The sequence below is a fragment of the Cibotium barometz genome, chromosome 28 (assembly GCF_041138505.1).
Source record: "Cibotium barometz isolate CiBa-2024 chromosome 28, ASM4113850v1, whole genome shotgun sequence".
NCBI classification, from domain to species: Eukaryota; Viridiplantae; Streptophyta; class Polypodiopsida; order Cyatheales; family Cibotiaceae; genus Cibotium; species Cibotium barometz.
Genome location: NC_141073.1, coordinates 30,439,175 through 30,455,377, shown reverse-complemented (window position 1 = coordinate 30,455,377; position 16,203 = coordinate 30,439,175). Strand labels below are relative to the sequence as shown.

The 16,203-nt window shown below is 39.0% G+C and overlaps 1 protein-coding gene across 1 annotated transcript; it reads right to left on the bottom strand.

Annotated features, from left to right (window-relative positions):
* Window positions 1-9,896: 9,896 nt before the first annotated feature.
* Window positions 9,897-11,114, bottom strand: LOC147622735 (uncharacterized). Its single transcript, XM_086822606.1, has one exon. It carries the CDS (start codon window positions 11,106-11,108, stop codon window positions 10,146-10,148), a length of 963 nt encoding a protein of 320 aa, XP_086678732.1. The 5' UTR covers window positions 11,109-11,114; the 3' UTR covers window positions 9,897-10,145.
* Between the last annotated feature and the right edge of the window lie 5,089 nt (window positions 11,115-16,203).

The window sequence follows — 16,203 nt, the reverse complement described above, 5'->3', positions numbered from 1 at the left end:
CTATTCATGTTGTGGTGATTTCGACGAGTTCAAAATAAAATAAGGTCAAATCAAATTAACGACATCTCTAGAAGCGTTTTCTTTGTAGTATCAAGAATCAATAATAGCATGTTCAAAGTGTCTTAATGGTGCAAATAACATTTATGGCATGACTTTCATACAAATCACCACAATGCAACAAGGCAGTGTTTTTTCACAAAGAAATGGCATGTTCGCATTGTGATGATTCTATCTTAATATACAAAGAAATAACTTAAGAAATGGCCTGAAATAACATGTCCAAAGTGTCTTAATGGTTCAAATCATACAAATCACTACAACTTGACAAGGCTGTGTTTGTCCATAAACAAACGGTCTATTTACGTTGTGGCAATTCTATCTTAATATACAAAAATAACTTAAGATATGGCTTGAACTAAAATATGGGAAATCAAAATAGCATGGATTGGCATCAACATACCTATAAGGGTGTAGATAGTTTTGAATTTTGCTGGAGTTGCTCAGAAGAACATAGGAAACAACTTGAACGACCGACCAAAGAACAAACGAATAGCTCAAAATGTAGCCAAAAATGTAGAACAAATGCACTTATCATTTTTATATGCATGAGCATTGAATGCACCATTGCCACATCATCACACGTGTGAAAACTTATCCATGTCATGATTTAGCTGCCTAGGACATGTGATGACATGTGTACGCTTATTGTCAATGTGACACGTGTCTTAATGAATGCACCACTGCCACGTCTCTTCACATGTGCAGAAACTTATTCTGCATGTGGCCATACGCAGAAAAAATTTATCCGAAATCACCACAATGCGATAGGGCTGTCTCCGTGCATGTAGAAATGGCCTATTCGCGTTTTGGTGAATCTATCTTAGTACACAAAATAAATTCATTCGGAATATCTATTGTAATACCACTGCCATGTGTCTGTCACATATGCACGTGTCATCATTCATCCGCCTCTCTCACGTGAAAATTTATTGCCGATGTGACTCGACACTACTATCTATCATGTAGTCGTACACCTTCATTTTTGTGTAGGTTTGTTTATCTATACCCCATGTTTAGCAAAGAGTACACTTTTTCTTCACTCGCTCATTTTACTCCCCTCTCTCAGTTTGCACCTTTCCTTTGTCACACGACGATTCTTGCTATCAAAGCTTCGCCCCCTCTCTCGCTCTCTCGGCGAGTAAGGTAAAGCATGCACCCTAAACCTTTATACTATATTCAAAATGTTATGTTTTTTATTCATTTCATAACGTTTATTCCTTTACTGTCATTCAACCACAATGTTATGTTTTTGGTTCATTTCATAACGTTTATTCCTTTACTGTCATTAAAAGCATCACAATGCGATTAGGGTTGTCTCTGTGCATGTTGAAATGGAATATCGCATTGTGGTGATTAAATCTTATTACACAAAAATAATTCGTTTAGAATATCTATTTTTGTTATTTCGTAAGGTTTATACTATACAAATCAACACAATGCGATAGGGGTGTGGGCATATAGAAATGGCCTATTAGCATTGTTGTGAATCTATTTCAATGGACAAAAATAACCTTTTTTCTTTGACTTTCACAACGCGAATCACCACAACGCAATAGGGCTGTCTCTATGCATGTAGAAATGGCCTATTTGCATTGTGGTGATTCTATATTAATACACAAAAAAAATTCATTAAGAATATCTGATTTTGTTATTTCATATTTTTTATACTATAATTACTTTCTTACAAATCATCATAACACGATAGTGCTCTTTCAGCACGGGAGAAACGACCTATTTGCGTTGTCGTGATTTATATAGAATTTCTCTTTTTCTAACCTTTCTTATTTTATTTCATTCACTATTGCATTTTATGTGGTGGTTTTAGATGGTCCGAACAAAAAAGACTGCTAAGAGGGAAACCGGTGACCCCAGTGTAGCGATGGCTTCGTCCTCAAAGCCCTTCAAATTATAGGAAAGCTCAAGATGAAGAAAGCTTTACCAGTACCGTGGCATGATGACAGAGCTTAGATAGGCAATGAGATGTATGCAGTTATGTATCGCCAAGTTACCTTTTCAAAGACTCATTCATGGCATCTGCGAACATTATGGACTCCAGGCACGACCCTCAGCCCTCTCCTCCCTCTTCAAGAGGCAGCAGAGGATTTTTTGATTGAGTTTTTTCAAGATAGCTACATCTTGGCAGCGCATGCACATCACATGACTGTCATGGACAAAGACATGCACTCACATGACTGTCATGGACAAAGACATGCACTCACTTCAGCGAGTGAGCTACAGATATGAACGTCTCTTGTCTCCTCTCCCTATTCTTAATTCACGAATGAGAAATACCCTAGAGATCCCTCCCCTGAGAAGAGAGAGGGATGAAGTGAGAGTAGACGAAGTGGCCCATGAGCGGGACACTCGTTTTGGTGTGAAAGTGAGAGGTAGACCTACACAAAGAGAACAAACAATGGCAAAACAACAAGCAGGTTGAACATCTAAAAGCATTACGCTGCCAGGCTCAAAGAAAACAATTGCTGGATGACTAGGATGCATAGAACGAAGAGGCGCTATGCTTTCTCGGCCCTAGTTTTGAAGTTCGTTTATATGTGATGCAAGAAACCAGATTCTTGTATTTTCTTTGCATGATGTAATATTTCTGCAAAACTATCAACGCGAGGTTACAGACTCGATCGTGCTGCCTATTCTTTCGTAAGTGTTTCTTATTTTATTTAGAGAGAGACATTTGTACAATCTTAACTTCTTTTCATCCTGCAGGATTGATATGTTTCTTTTCTTGCAAAATGGTTGTAGGAAATCTGCCATTTCTAGTGCAGAGTTGTGTGCTTCTATTGGACCCACTGCTGTCGACATGACTGCATGATGGAAATGTCACTTTTTTTAATATCCTGAATTGATTCCCTGCTAACATGGATCCCTTCCATGTGGTTTTGTTGGCTTACCCACGAAATGTAAGTACCAGTATAATTTTTTATACATGATAAAATCATTAATGATCTTTTTGTAACCCTTTAAGGTTTTTTCAGAAGCCATTGGAGCTTGGTATTTTTTGATCTTCGTGCCATTGTCTGTTATTTAGCCAACTCGACATTGGCTACCAGAGACATATCCAATTGTAAGTGTTTTTGTTATAAATATTGGCAAATCCAACCTGTTAAAACTTATAAATAAGAAAGCTTATTTTTTGGGTCTGTTAAGAAAATGTTGAATGGCTAGGAGGCTTTGACTCAAGAAATTTTTTTGGATATACAAATGAGTACAGTAGAAGTTCCAATATAACCTGACTCCCACTCATGTGGATGGAGGGTATGCCTAAATGCAAAATTTCTTCTGTAGAGGACTTTTCAGATGATGTAGGTTCTATTAAATTAGTATTTGTTTTCTTATATATTCTACATTAAACGCTTATCCAACTTTATATTGTTCTTATAGAGTTCACCAATGGGATCCTATACAAGTTTTGATGTTAGGCAATTTCGGGCGGAGGCAATTGATTGCCTTGTGAACTACCATTCCTCCCGAGTTCTCGAGGCTCCCATTCCTCCCATTTCACCACCAACACAACAATTGGCACAACAATCTAAAGCGCCATCCTGTGACAATCTCCTACAAAATATCCCACCCGATCTCCCACCTCCCAGTCTGCCACCACAGCCGCCTCTAAAGATCATTGAAATGTAACTTTGTTGTAAATCATTTTTTTGAATATACAAATGAGTGAGTTTTCATATACAGACGAGTTAGTTTTTGTATAACTTTTTAACTTCATAAATATGATGTTTATTGGAACAATGATTTGAAAAGCATTTATATTTTTATCAAGATGGAAATTGGTCTCAAATTTATAAACATATAATGTAAGACTGTATAGCAACACTACAATTGCTTGCGACATTTTGGCTTGGGGAAACTAGAATGGTTCGAAAATATTTTTTTGTGCTTATTGGGGGGTTCTATTGAAGTAGGTTTTGGATCATTGCACTTCACTTCTTTATGGCTTGCTTCTTCACATTCTCAAGACTTTGAATTTTTTCTTCATTAGGGGGCATTAAAGCCAATGTAATGCCATGATGTGTAGCAACCTGCTATGAAAAATCCACTCCAGCATGCACTTCGGTCAGTCGTTCAAGAACCTACCCATCTTTGACTAATAATGTAATATAAAAATCTCAAGATTCCAACAAACATAACAAAGTACACACAATAGTTAAAATAGAGAGTATTATATTTTAGGCATAAAAACAGAATAAACATCTACAAGTTGAGGGAATGAATCTATAGAAATCCTTTCTTATATGCACTCAACTATCATGTGCAATGTGAAGATTGAATAGCTATATTTAGCCTACCTTTGAGACTATGCAAGGAAGGTTGCTTCTTGCCTTTAGAAGTCCTTATTGTTGTTGTTGCTGAAACAAAAACACACAAATAAACATTTATTTAGAGAGAAAGAGAGCATATTAGAGTGAAATAGACATGCACAATATGTGTGAGAGAGAAACCTACACACACACACACACACACACACACACACAATTAAACACCACCAACATGTGCCTTAGGGAGATGTTCAAACCTGACATAAACAGAGTAGAGACTACTAGTCCACACAAAGAGAACTAGATAGATCTATACCTACATGTCACAAATACACTAAGGAAGAGCACCCCTCACAGTACTGACCCTCCACACAAAGAAATTGATGTAAGCCAATAGAAAATATTTCTACTCTTTCTAAGAAAGTGAGATTCTTTTAGTATGTACACTTATTGAAATAGGTAAGATCTCTACCAATTTTGGTTAAACTAATTGAAGTGTTTTCCCAATTTTAGAGATTGATCATCCATGACATTAATGGTCTATTATGAAAAGGCAGTCAATGTATATTGCTCAAAATTACAAAGGTTATTATAATTACAGAGGAATGATGTTCACTTTATTCTACAAGTCTCTACACAAAATTGCCTTCTCTCTTCTTTGCAACACTTTTCTTTCGTTGTGAAAGAAAATATATTTTGATGGGAGCTCATGTATACATTCATTTTTAATATCCTTCCTTAGTTGCATAGCTCCCATAGTGAAATGACTGTCACCAAGGTTGAGGCCTCATCATAAACTTCAATATCTATCACCTTGTTGTGCTCCAAGATTGTAGCTTCTTGATCCATTGTAGTTCTCCTTGAATGTAACAAGACCGTTTATACCAAAATGACATGATGAATGTCTGTGTTGTTATCATATACTTAACATTTACTGTGTCTAATGCGATCTCACAATGGACTTCTGCATGTACTTTTGTGTCCCAGTTGTCATCAAGTAGTTTAGCCAAGAAACCGAGCTCTAAATTTCTGCAAACAAACATTGTTTTTGCAATTTTCACCTGCTGACAAACATTGAATAGCTCCACAAAATAAGTTATTGGCATAAAGACAAATTTCACTACCCATGTGGGTATACTACCAATGATCTCTTATAAATATTTTAACTATTCCTCACTCTAAGGTTACTCAATGACTCCCATCATCATAAGAAACATTGCTGGTATGCATATATCCATCACATGAAATTGGTTTTGCTTCTCGAATATTCCCTCTTTTAGAAGGAAGTTCATGTCTTCAACTCCAATTTTAAATTTGAATCTTTCATGTTTTTCCCATAACCATGTTTGCCTGTAGAGAATAAAATAAGTTGATTTGAGTGGGCCAAAATACATACAAAGTGGCCAGCCAAAGTTTATGGGCAAAGGAGTGGTAAATAACAAAAATATAAGAAAATAGAGAGAAAAATATGAGAAAATAGAGAAAGAAAAGAGAAGCAACCATAGGGTTTGTGGGAGATTGTATAGAGCAAAGAATGAGAGATTTGCAGTGCAAAATGGCTTCGCAATCATTAATGTAATATGCTACAAGCAATAGAGATCAATTTGGGTCCAAAATATGTGTTTTCTATACACTTTCTCTCTCCTACAAGCTACATTTTCTCTCTCCTAGATTTTGGTAATTGCTCATTCTTTGTGTTGATTATCATCATTAATCACTTATATCAACTCTTCTATGTGTTTAGAGATTAATTCTTCACAATTCTATCAATTTTGAGTAATTTTTGCTCTTTCTTCTTGAGAATCTATATAGACATTGTTTTTCTCAAGTGATCAAAGCCTGTGAGAGTGTGCGTTTGCTACTACAAATTCTTTTCACATAGATGTACAGACCATGCAAGGCTTGTTGTATGGATAATACAACCCATTTTGCACATGTATGGACCATATGGACCATCTAGCGATACTAAGCATATAATGATCTCAAGCATTTCATTGACCATGCAAGGCTTGCTGTATGGATAATACAACCCATTTTGCACATGCATGGACCATATGGACCATCTAGCGAGACTAAGCATATAATGATCTCAAGCATTTCATTCTAACCATATACAAGTTGTACCCACCATACAAGCCACATCAAGGTAACAACGAGACTGTAAAGATCTTAAGAAGCTTGTTTTGAATATATGTTGATCACATGCACCATCTAGATCACATAGATGACATCAAGCATGTAAACATCTTGGGTAATCTGTTCGATCACATGGACCATGTAGAGCACACCACGAGAAGAGAGAGCATATAACAATCACATAGAGCCCACTCTACCCACGTACAATCACATAGAGCCCACTCTACCCACGTACATGACATATGGATCGGATAGAGCACACCAAGATGATAGCGAGTATGTAAAGATCTTTGACAACCCCTATTATGACCATGTAAAGAGAACACATGGACCATGTAGAGTACACCATGAGATGGACCATACAAAGCACACCGTGAGAAGAGCACATGTGGACCATGTGGACCACCATGTAAAGAGAACACATGGACCATGTAGAGTACACCATGAGATGGACCATACAAAGCACACCGTGAGAAGAGCACATGTGGACCATGTGGACCACCATGTAGAGCAAATGTGGAACTTGTGGACACAGAGATCGCATATAGAGCCCATTCTAACCATATGCGTACATAGAATATGTGGACCATACAAAGCACACCATGAGAAGAGCACATGTGGACCATGTGGACAACCACATGTAGACATGTGGACCATGCACACCATGAGAAGACCAAGCATATAGAGATCACATAGCTCGCCCATTCCAACTGTATGCATATCACATGGACCGTATAGAATGGACCATATAGAGCACACAACAATGATGACACCTGGAACACATAAGATCACATACAATGCATTCCCCGTATAAACCATGTGGATAACACATGGGCTTGCTTAAGCACATACACCATCCCGACCATACACACTCTATTTGGACCACTTTGAACATGTACAAGCTATATCAAACACACAAGGATCACATGCTCATCACATGATGCAACCCATTGCCACCTTATGTGGACCATAAACAAGGATCACATGTAGCCCATTGCCACCTTATGTGTGGGCCATAAACACCATTGAGTTTGTCCATGCACTATGCGTTATACTGACCACATTAAGATCACTAATGGGCTGCCACACAATCATGCACATGTTGTATGCATTATCTAGGCCACATATGCACATATAGGGCCACACATATGGTCCATTTAGAGCATTCAAACAACATAAACCACATGTTGTATGGATTATCTAGGCCACGTATGCATAGATAGGGCCACACGTATGGACCATTTAGAGCATTCAAACAACATAAACCACATGTTGTATGGATTATCTAGGCCACATATGCACATATAGGGCCACACATATGGTCCATTTAGAGCATTCAAACAACATAAACCACATGTTGTATGGATTATCTAGGCCACGTATGCATAGATAGGACCACACGTATGGACCATTTAGAGCATTCAAACAACATAAACCACATAAGGAATATACCAACAAAGTAAATGTCACATGCATCATATCCTAACCATACATGCCCCATAGCAACACTAAGCAACCCATGTACAACACATACACCATGCAGATAACAACAAGATGACACTGAGTATATAGAGATCACAACCATGTATAACGGGGCATATAGACCATATAGACCAAGACAACACCGAGCATATAGATATCACACAGAGCCCATTTCAACCATACGGACCATCTAAGGCCATGATCTATGTCCATGATATGGATGATGCATGTGTGTCCATTTTTCACATGATATGTGTGTGCATGATGCATGTATGTCCATGCCATGTCACATGCTAACATGGACTCGTCACATGTTGACATGGACATGTCAAGTCCTACGTAGATCATAAGAGTAGTCCACATGCGCAAAACCCCTAGAGCCAAAGCTCACTGCCAAATGCTCGTCAAATAAATTAACCCATTTAGACTAAATTTTTGTGGAGGTTTCTAACTCCATGTTTAGATCCATCAGTTAGACTACCTACTTTTGTATCCTTTTCCTCTTATATCTCTTGAGTCTAGCAAGGTCTTTGTTTGCTCTTATAGTTTTTTGACACCCCCAGTTAAGATGATTATATTTGTTGTGTATGATAGTATATGGACCAAATCCTATTTTATCCTTTTTGATAGCTTTTATTATAAAAGTTTCTCTTATATGATCTTTTATTATTATGATTATTTTATAAAAGGTATAATTTCCTATTATGTGGGAAGGATTGGAACCCTACACTTTGTACTATGATTTCTTGTCAATAACTAAGATTGCTTGTATTTATAATAGATGCTAATGACTTTAGGTTTCTCAAGGTAATCTACAAGGTCTCAAGTGTACTGCTTTTGAATGGATTTAGAAATTTCTTTAATGTCCAGTATATGATTTGCCACCTCTTGCACTTTTGAAAGTGAAGTAGGGTCCTGATCTTGAGTACCTTTAACATGAGTTTGTATAGTTGTTCTAATTTTGAGACCTCCTTCACTCTATCATTATAGACTTGCAAATAATCAAAGGTGTACTTTATCAAGGGTGGAGGTGAAGTTGCATCCTCAATGGTGGAGGCTCCTCCTCTACTTAGAAGTTTCTTGTACCACTTGTAATTGACATATCATTTTGTTGCATAACAATCTTTCACTTTATCTTTTAATTTAAAATACCGCTGAAGGCTTGTATAAAAGATCATGAACTTCGAGTCTATGAGATTGACACTAAGGTCTCTCTCTTTACAAAAGGAATGTAATGCATCTAAAAAATTTGTGGCCCTTCCAAAATTTGTGCTAGTAATACTACATCATCTTGGGGACTTCAATTTGAAGTAAACCTCCATATCACTTGCTTCCAAAGGGTAGCATTAAACAAGTATGTATACATGATTTGTATACATGGTTTTTGGGAATATACATATCATTTCATGTATGGACACTTCCTTTTTAGATAAACATATGTATGTACACATCCTTGTTAGATAAACGTTTCCGTTCCATCAATGGCATCTAACCTATTCCTATTTCGATGGGTTTTTCAGTGTGGTCAACGTGGCGATAATGACCGAAAGGAGGGTGGAATATATATGTACACATCCTTTTTAGATAAGGAGGGTGGAATATATATGTACACATCCTTTTTAGATAATGTTTTCTTTTTCAAGATTAGTGAAAGGAAATGTTGTTGGGTAGGTTCAAACCCACGACCTTCCTTTGAGAGGCAAGGGCGGCTACCTATCAAACAATTAATAATACTTATCCTCGCATAAAAAAAATACTCATCCTCGCATTAAAAAAACACATGCAAAAAGTTGCAACCAGGCAAAAAAAACACATGAGAGTTTGCTTTCGAAAATAAAAGCGACCTATCAAACAATTAATAATTTCAAGGGCAGAGAAATGAGCCAAGCCATTATTATTTTGATTTAGCATCTCCATTATTGAATTTAAGCCACATTTTGATTGCTTGAAATATAGGAGGATTACAAAATGGGAATTTAGTGTCCAATAAAAATTTGGACCATCTAAACAAGCTATACTAATGGTTGAATTTGCCACCAACTTTGGTGTTGGCACAGAAGTTTTGTCAACAAACACAACCCTAATAATCTATAATAATCTACTCACCAAACCCTAAATCAAGTTCCTGTAGAGGACTAGGAAGGTTTAGCAGAAACTAGAGGGGAGAAATATTTGCTTTTGCTTTTATAAAATAATGGCATGCAAGAGCACAAAGACACCACCAACTGCAGCCAAGATAGTTGCTCCGAGCATGCTTACTGATGCTCCCATTGATCCTGCATTGGGAGAAGGCTCCGGGGCAGGCACAGCTGCAGAAGTTAGTGGACTTGTAGGCAGTGAAGGTGGAGGAGGTGTGGTTGAAGGGGAGATGGAGGGTGGGGGTGAGGCTGCTGGTGGGGGAGTTTGAAGAGGATTGAGTGGAGATGGTGAAGGCTCGAAAGAGGAGGGGAGTGGAGAAGAAGGGGAAGGTGAAGGTGATGGGGGTGATGAGAGGGGAGATGGCGATGGTGAGGAAGCTAGAGGGGAGAAGGGTGGTGCAGGAGATGGTGATGGAGATGATATAGGTGAAGTGGGTTTAAGTGAAGAAGATGGGGGATTAATTGCAAGCAAAGGGGGATTAACTGGCCTTGAGCTAAGTTGAGAAGCAGGGTTCAATATTGCACTTATCCCTTGGCATGCTATTTGGAAGCTCTCAACGCTTGGGCACAGGTTGGGATTCAGCACTTGGGCATTGTCAAGAGAGAAGTTGGATGCAGAGTTGCTTGTCACTCGGAGTCCATAGCCAGGCAATGCAGTAGGAAGCCAAGTGCCCTCAGGCAAGAGGCGCAATTGCATGAAATTCAAGTCTCTCTGCAGGATGTGGAATTGGATCAAGGATGGGTAATCCTTGGGTGCAATGGTGGAGGCTTGAGTGAGGGATGTGTCAGTGGGGATAAGAAGGGTGATGTGTGGCAGCAGGTAAGATCTAGCTAAGGAGTTTAATACTGTGGCACTAGTGAAGAAGCCTTGGCCTCTCAGGTCTTGAAGCAAGGCATTGAAATCCACATCAGAGGGTGAGTCCTGTGCCAAGCCCCCATGGATGGAGCAGGCAAAAACCACCACCACCACCACCATATAATTAGAAATCTCTCTTAAGCTTAGAGCCATGGCAACACAAGAGAACTACACAGGCCTCTAGTCTCTGATCTCTCTCCTTTACCCTAATTTGACCCACCCCTTCCCCACACTATTATATCTTCTCCGTTTATATGAGTGCTCCAACGTAAATCACTCGCCCTTGCATGCACCTCCCTTTTAGAAAGATGGTGCCCTTCACCGCTTTTCTCCACCATGCATCAAGCCTTCCTTTACGCTCTTAATTATGCGGCCCTTGATTATATCCAAAGCCAACCACCTTTACTTTAGGCCAACAATTTATCCAAATGCATGAAAAGCACTTAGAGGAACATATAACTTACCTCATTTTAGAGGAATTCATCTCCATTCCCATGACGGGCACCACGCCTTCATATAGTTGCATCTACATAATGATTGTCATCCTCAAACTCACCAAAAAGATATTCCTCAACATGAGGTCTTGAAGCACCACCTCAATGAGTATTCCGCTTGAATGGAACATGACCATCACTCCTTGTTGGAAATCTTGAGCCTTCATTTGGAGATGCATGACCCTTGCCTTTGGCTTTATTGGGTGTGTATGGAAACATTAGGTTTGCGCATAGTGCCATAAGTAGAATGAAAACTTGGGTGATTATTCTCTTTGTTTTCGAACATTGTGAGTTGGTCCACACTTGTCTTCATCCTTGCTCTTCATCTCATCACGCATGCCCTTAATCTCTTACATAATGGGCTGTATCATGGTTTCCACAAGTTCTTGCACCATGCTTTCCATCATGCTTCTCATCATCATCATCATTTGTGACATATCATTTGTCATAGTGGGCATCGCTTGTGCATTTGCTCTTCCCAATTGATTTGATGTATTTCCCACATTTGCAAAACTTGGCCCAATTTACACATGATTTGTCCACTGTGCCATATTTGCATTGTTGTTGTCACCTTGTAAATTCATATCCTCTTCACCAATCACCTCTACATGACCCTCATTCACCATTTCCCTGTCTTCCCTTATCTCTTGAAGTTCCATTGCATAGATGGACGCCCCCTTGGCATAATGGCTAAAAATAAAAAATGGCTAGTAGACGGCTTAAATGGTGTCAAAAATTGATGATCTAGGGCTCTATGGATAGAGCTTGCTGCTTAGTATTCAAATATACAAGGACAAATTTTTTTGGATAGCCCTAATATTCTCTGTTTTAGGGTTTGTGCAACACTGTTAAAAATAGAAATTAGGCTATAGGATACTCAAAAGTCATCAGATTTACATGAAATTTGGTGTGTAAGCTTGTGATGACGATTACTAACTATTCTTGACCAAAGTCAAAGTCCAGATATACTTTGTTTTGACTTTTTGATCAAAGTCAACCATATAGGCTTGACTATCCAAACGACATTGGATTCAGGTGTACTATGCATTGTTGGAAAGCCCTAATGATGTGCATCCATCTTATGATGTCATATGTCCCAAGTAGCTTGCCATTTCTGACTAGACCTCCAATGAAAAATGGTAAGTTGGGGATCCAAATGATGTCGGAACGGAGAGGTTGAAGGCTTGTTGAGAAGGTGTAAGGGAGTACTAAGATCCTATATAATCTCCAAAACTCAATACCTAATATGATTTTACTGAATCAGGATTTTGTGAATCTATAAATTTTGCTCAGGCACTCGTTTGGTACCTATTTGCCTTCCGCATGTTCCACATGTTCCACTCTTGCTTCCAAGCAACTTTGGCATCCAAAAACACCTTATGTGTTTCCGCAAATTCCCTAAATCCAATCCATGCATGTAATTTTTGAAAAAATGTAGCATGGTCTCCTTTGTATTAGTGACCAAATCTCAAATTTTCCAATATGCTCAATCCATAATCAATGCTCTCTTGACATTTGGCATAGAATCAAAAGCATATCCTCATTGCATCCTACACTGACCAATGGCATATTTCATGTAACATGTGGATGTGAATGTGATGAGATGTGAATGGGTGTGATGTAATGTAAATGGATGAGAATGAGATGTGAAGTGATAGATGTGCATGTGAATGAATGGATGGATGTGGATAGATGTGAATGTGAATGAATGGATGGATGTGGATGGAATGAATGTGATCTGATGTGGATGGAATGAATGTGATGTGATATGGATAGATGTGGATGGATGTATGTGATGTGATGTGGATGTAATGAATATGATGGATGTGAATAATTGTGATGGGATGTGAATGGGTGTGATGAGATATGAATAGATGTGATGAGATGTGAGTGAATGTGATGATATATGAATGGATGCGATGAGATGTGAATGTGATGTGATGATATCTGAATGGATGTGATGTGATGTGATGTGAATGGATGTGATATGGATCTAGGTAGACGTGAATGGATGAGATGTGATGTGAATGGATGGATGAGCTATAAGGTGGATGAATGTGATGTGATGTGGATCTAGGTAGATGTGAATGGATGAGATGTGATGTGAATGGATGTGATGTGATGTGATGTGGATCGGGGTAGATGTGAATGGATGAGATGTGATGTGATGTGATATGGATCGGGGTAGATGTGAATGGATGTGATGAGGATATTGGTAGATGTGAATGGATGAGATGTGATGAGGATGGATGTGACATGATGCGATGAGGATCTGAATAGATGTAAATGGATGTGATGTGGATGAATGTGATGTGATGTGAATAGATGTGATGAGATGTAATATGATGTGATTGGATGAGAATGGATGAAGGATGATGGGAATAGATATGACTGGATGTGGAATAAGCAAAGTGAATTGATTTAGAAAAATGTGGAATAACGAGAAATTATGTGGAAAGATGAGAGTTCATAAAAAACTGTATTTATGACCTTATTTTAAATGACTGTTTTATGTCAAGAATGCTGGGGAAGCATTTTGGCCATCTTGTGAATGAGGTCGTGGAGACCTAAGTGATAAAGTTGCAATAGTTGATGGAGAGTCAATGGAGGATGTCTCGCGTAGCAAGGTCGGCCGAGGTCTTGACTAGCCTCGGTTCGATTTAAATGGTGAGCTTCCGGTGGTACGGTGGATGAGGGACCGAGGAAGCGGCCCATGAGTGAAACGCTAGGTAACGTGCAAAGGAGCTTAGAGGGTACTGACCATACGGTGCTCGAGCTGCTCTAGGTAACCACACGTGCATCGAGGAAGAAAATGGAACAAGGTGTTAGAGTTGTTTTTTGAACTCGGGCATGGATCTGGTTGATTGGCCTTGCGCTGGTCCTCAACGGATGAGTCCATGGCTCTTTTATATGGATCTGTTGGTTGATCTTGTTGATCTTCAACGGAGAGTCCATCTGGATCTTTCTTATGTGATTATATATCCAGGTACTATGAGCTAGGAACTATCAAAAAAGGCCCCTGAGTGAGCAGGTGGTGAACGTTCTGGTTGTCAATGATGCCATAGGTACACTGGGAAAGAAATGAATGTAATACTTGATTATACTTACAGGTACTATGAGCTAGGAACTATCGAAAAGGCCCCTGAGTGAGCAGGTGGTGAGCATTCTGGTACCAATGATGCCATAGGTAAACTGATGAAGGAATGATTGGAAATTAGAATTCAAGCTAGATACTTTGGAGGATTATGACCAGTGATACTATGGTTTCATTAAAAGATTGTTTTAAAGACAGCTGAATCTGTGAAAAAGGCAATTTCATATTGGGTGTATAAGTGGTGTGACTATCTTGAATTTTGCTTGAAGTGCTGGTGGCTAGGGGACCTGGGTACTCTTTTCCCTGTTACTCGGGGCAAAACATAACCAAAATCCTAAATGGATCCTATCACTACAGTGGTTGGGCGGTTGGCTAACCCATGGGATTGGATGGGGTTAGGCTCGACTAATGGATCCCTAAAATCAGACTCAATTCTGTTAACTTTTACGATAGTTGAAGTAAATCCCGGATAACCCTTGTTCTATGGAAAAGAATCAACGGCTGTGTCTCTTGATGAGGAAAAAAGCGTTAGACTCTATGATCCAAGTGCAAGTTTCTTCCTTGATCTAACCATGAGACTTACAGGTTCGATCGGATCAGTTTGGTTAGTGAAGACCTTGACTACGTTAGAATAAAATATCCCCGAGGAACCGCCTGTCTGCTGGGCGAGGGAATTTTTTCGAGTTCGGTTCTGGAAGAACCGAGGGATTAGTCTCTTGTCTGGATATCTGTGGGGGTGAGGCCTCGAGTGAGAGACTCTACCCTATGCAAGAAGTACTACTTCTGCTACTAGCACCCCAGAATTCGTTGCGCAGAGGGGGCAGTGATCTTTCAACCCAGGTGTGAATAAGGGCTAAATGTATATAAGGCATTTTCTTATAATGAAAAGACACAATCCCCTTTGTGCTATAGAGAGCTCTCCCTTGTGTCTTGAGAGAGATTGAAGGAGTGAGAGCATTCTAGCATTGTGCCTATTTCATCCTTGTGTGTGAGAGAGAGTGATTGCCTTATGTGATGGTGTGAGTGACTCTACAGTGACAGCGTGGAGGTGGAGCTTGGAGCTTAACAAGCGAGCTTGGAGGCCTCAAGAAACTCAAGTTCGAAGCATTGGTAAGTACCCTACAATAGTTGTGATCTATTGCTCATCCTTTAGGTGAATGTGTAGAGTTTCCTCTTGGAGGTGTGGTAGCCCATAACATTTTTGGCACTGCTACTAGGGAAACACCTTTGTTTCTTCCATCCTCTTGGAGTTTCAGCTCCCATTGCAAAGGATTCATTATTGCCCTTGCATTCTGGTAGTGTATTATGCAAAAAATGAATGGATAAGATGTGTGTGGTAGGAAAAAATTATGGGAAATTGGTTGTGATGTCGTGTATGTTTGTGGTGGAGTGGTTTTAGGATAACGCTTCAGTGTTTGTTCTTGTTAATTTTAATATTCGCATCATTGAAAACACTAACATGAATGAGCAGGGGTTGGTGTTTGGTTTTCTTTCTTTTCCAAAAATTCATAAAAATAAAAAACATAAGGGACCATTGATTGTGCCAAGAACTTGCATTTCATTTCTTAGGAAAGACACAATCGATTTGGTATCAATTGGATAAGTATTATGCACCCAAAATCACAAACTTTTGACACGGGAAGTTCCACGTGAAATTGCA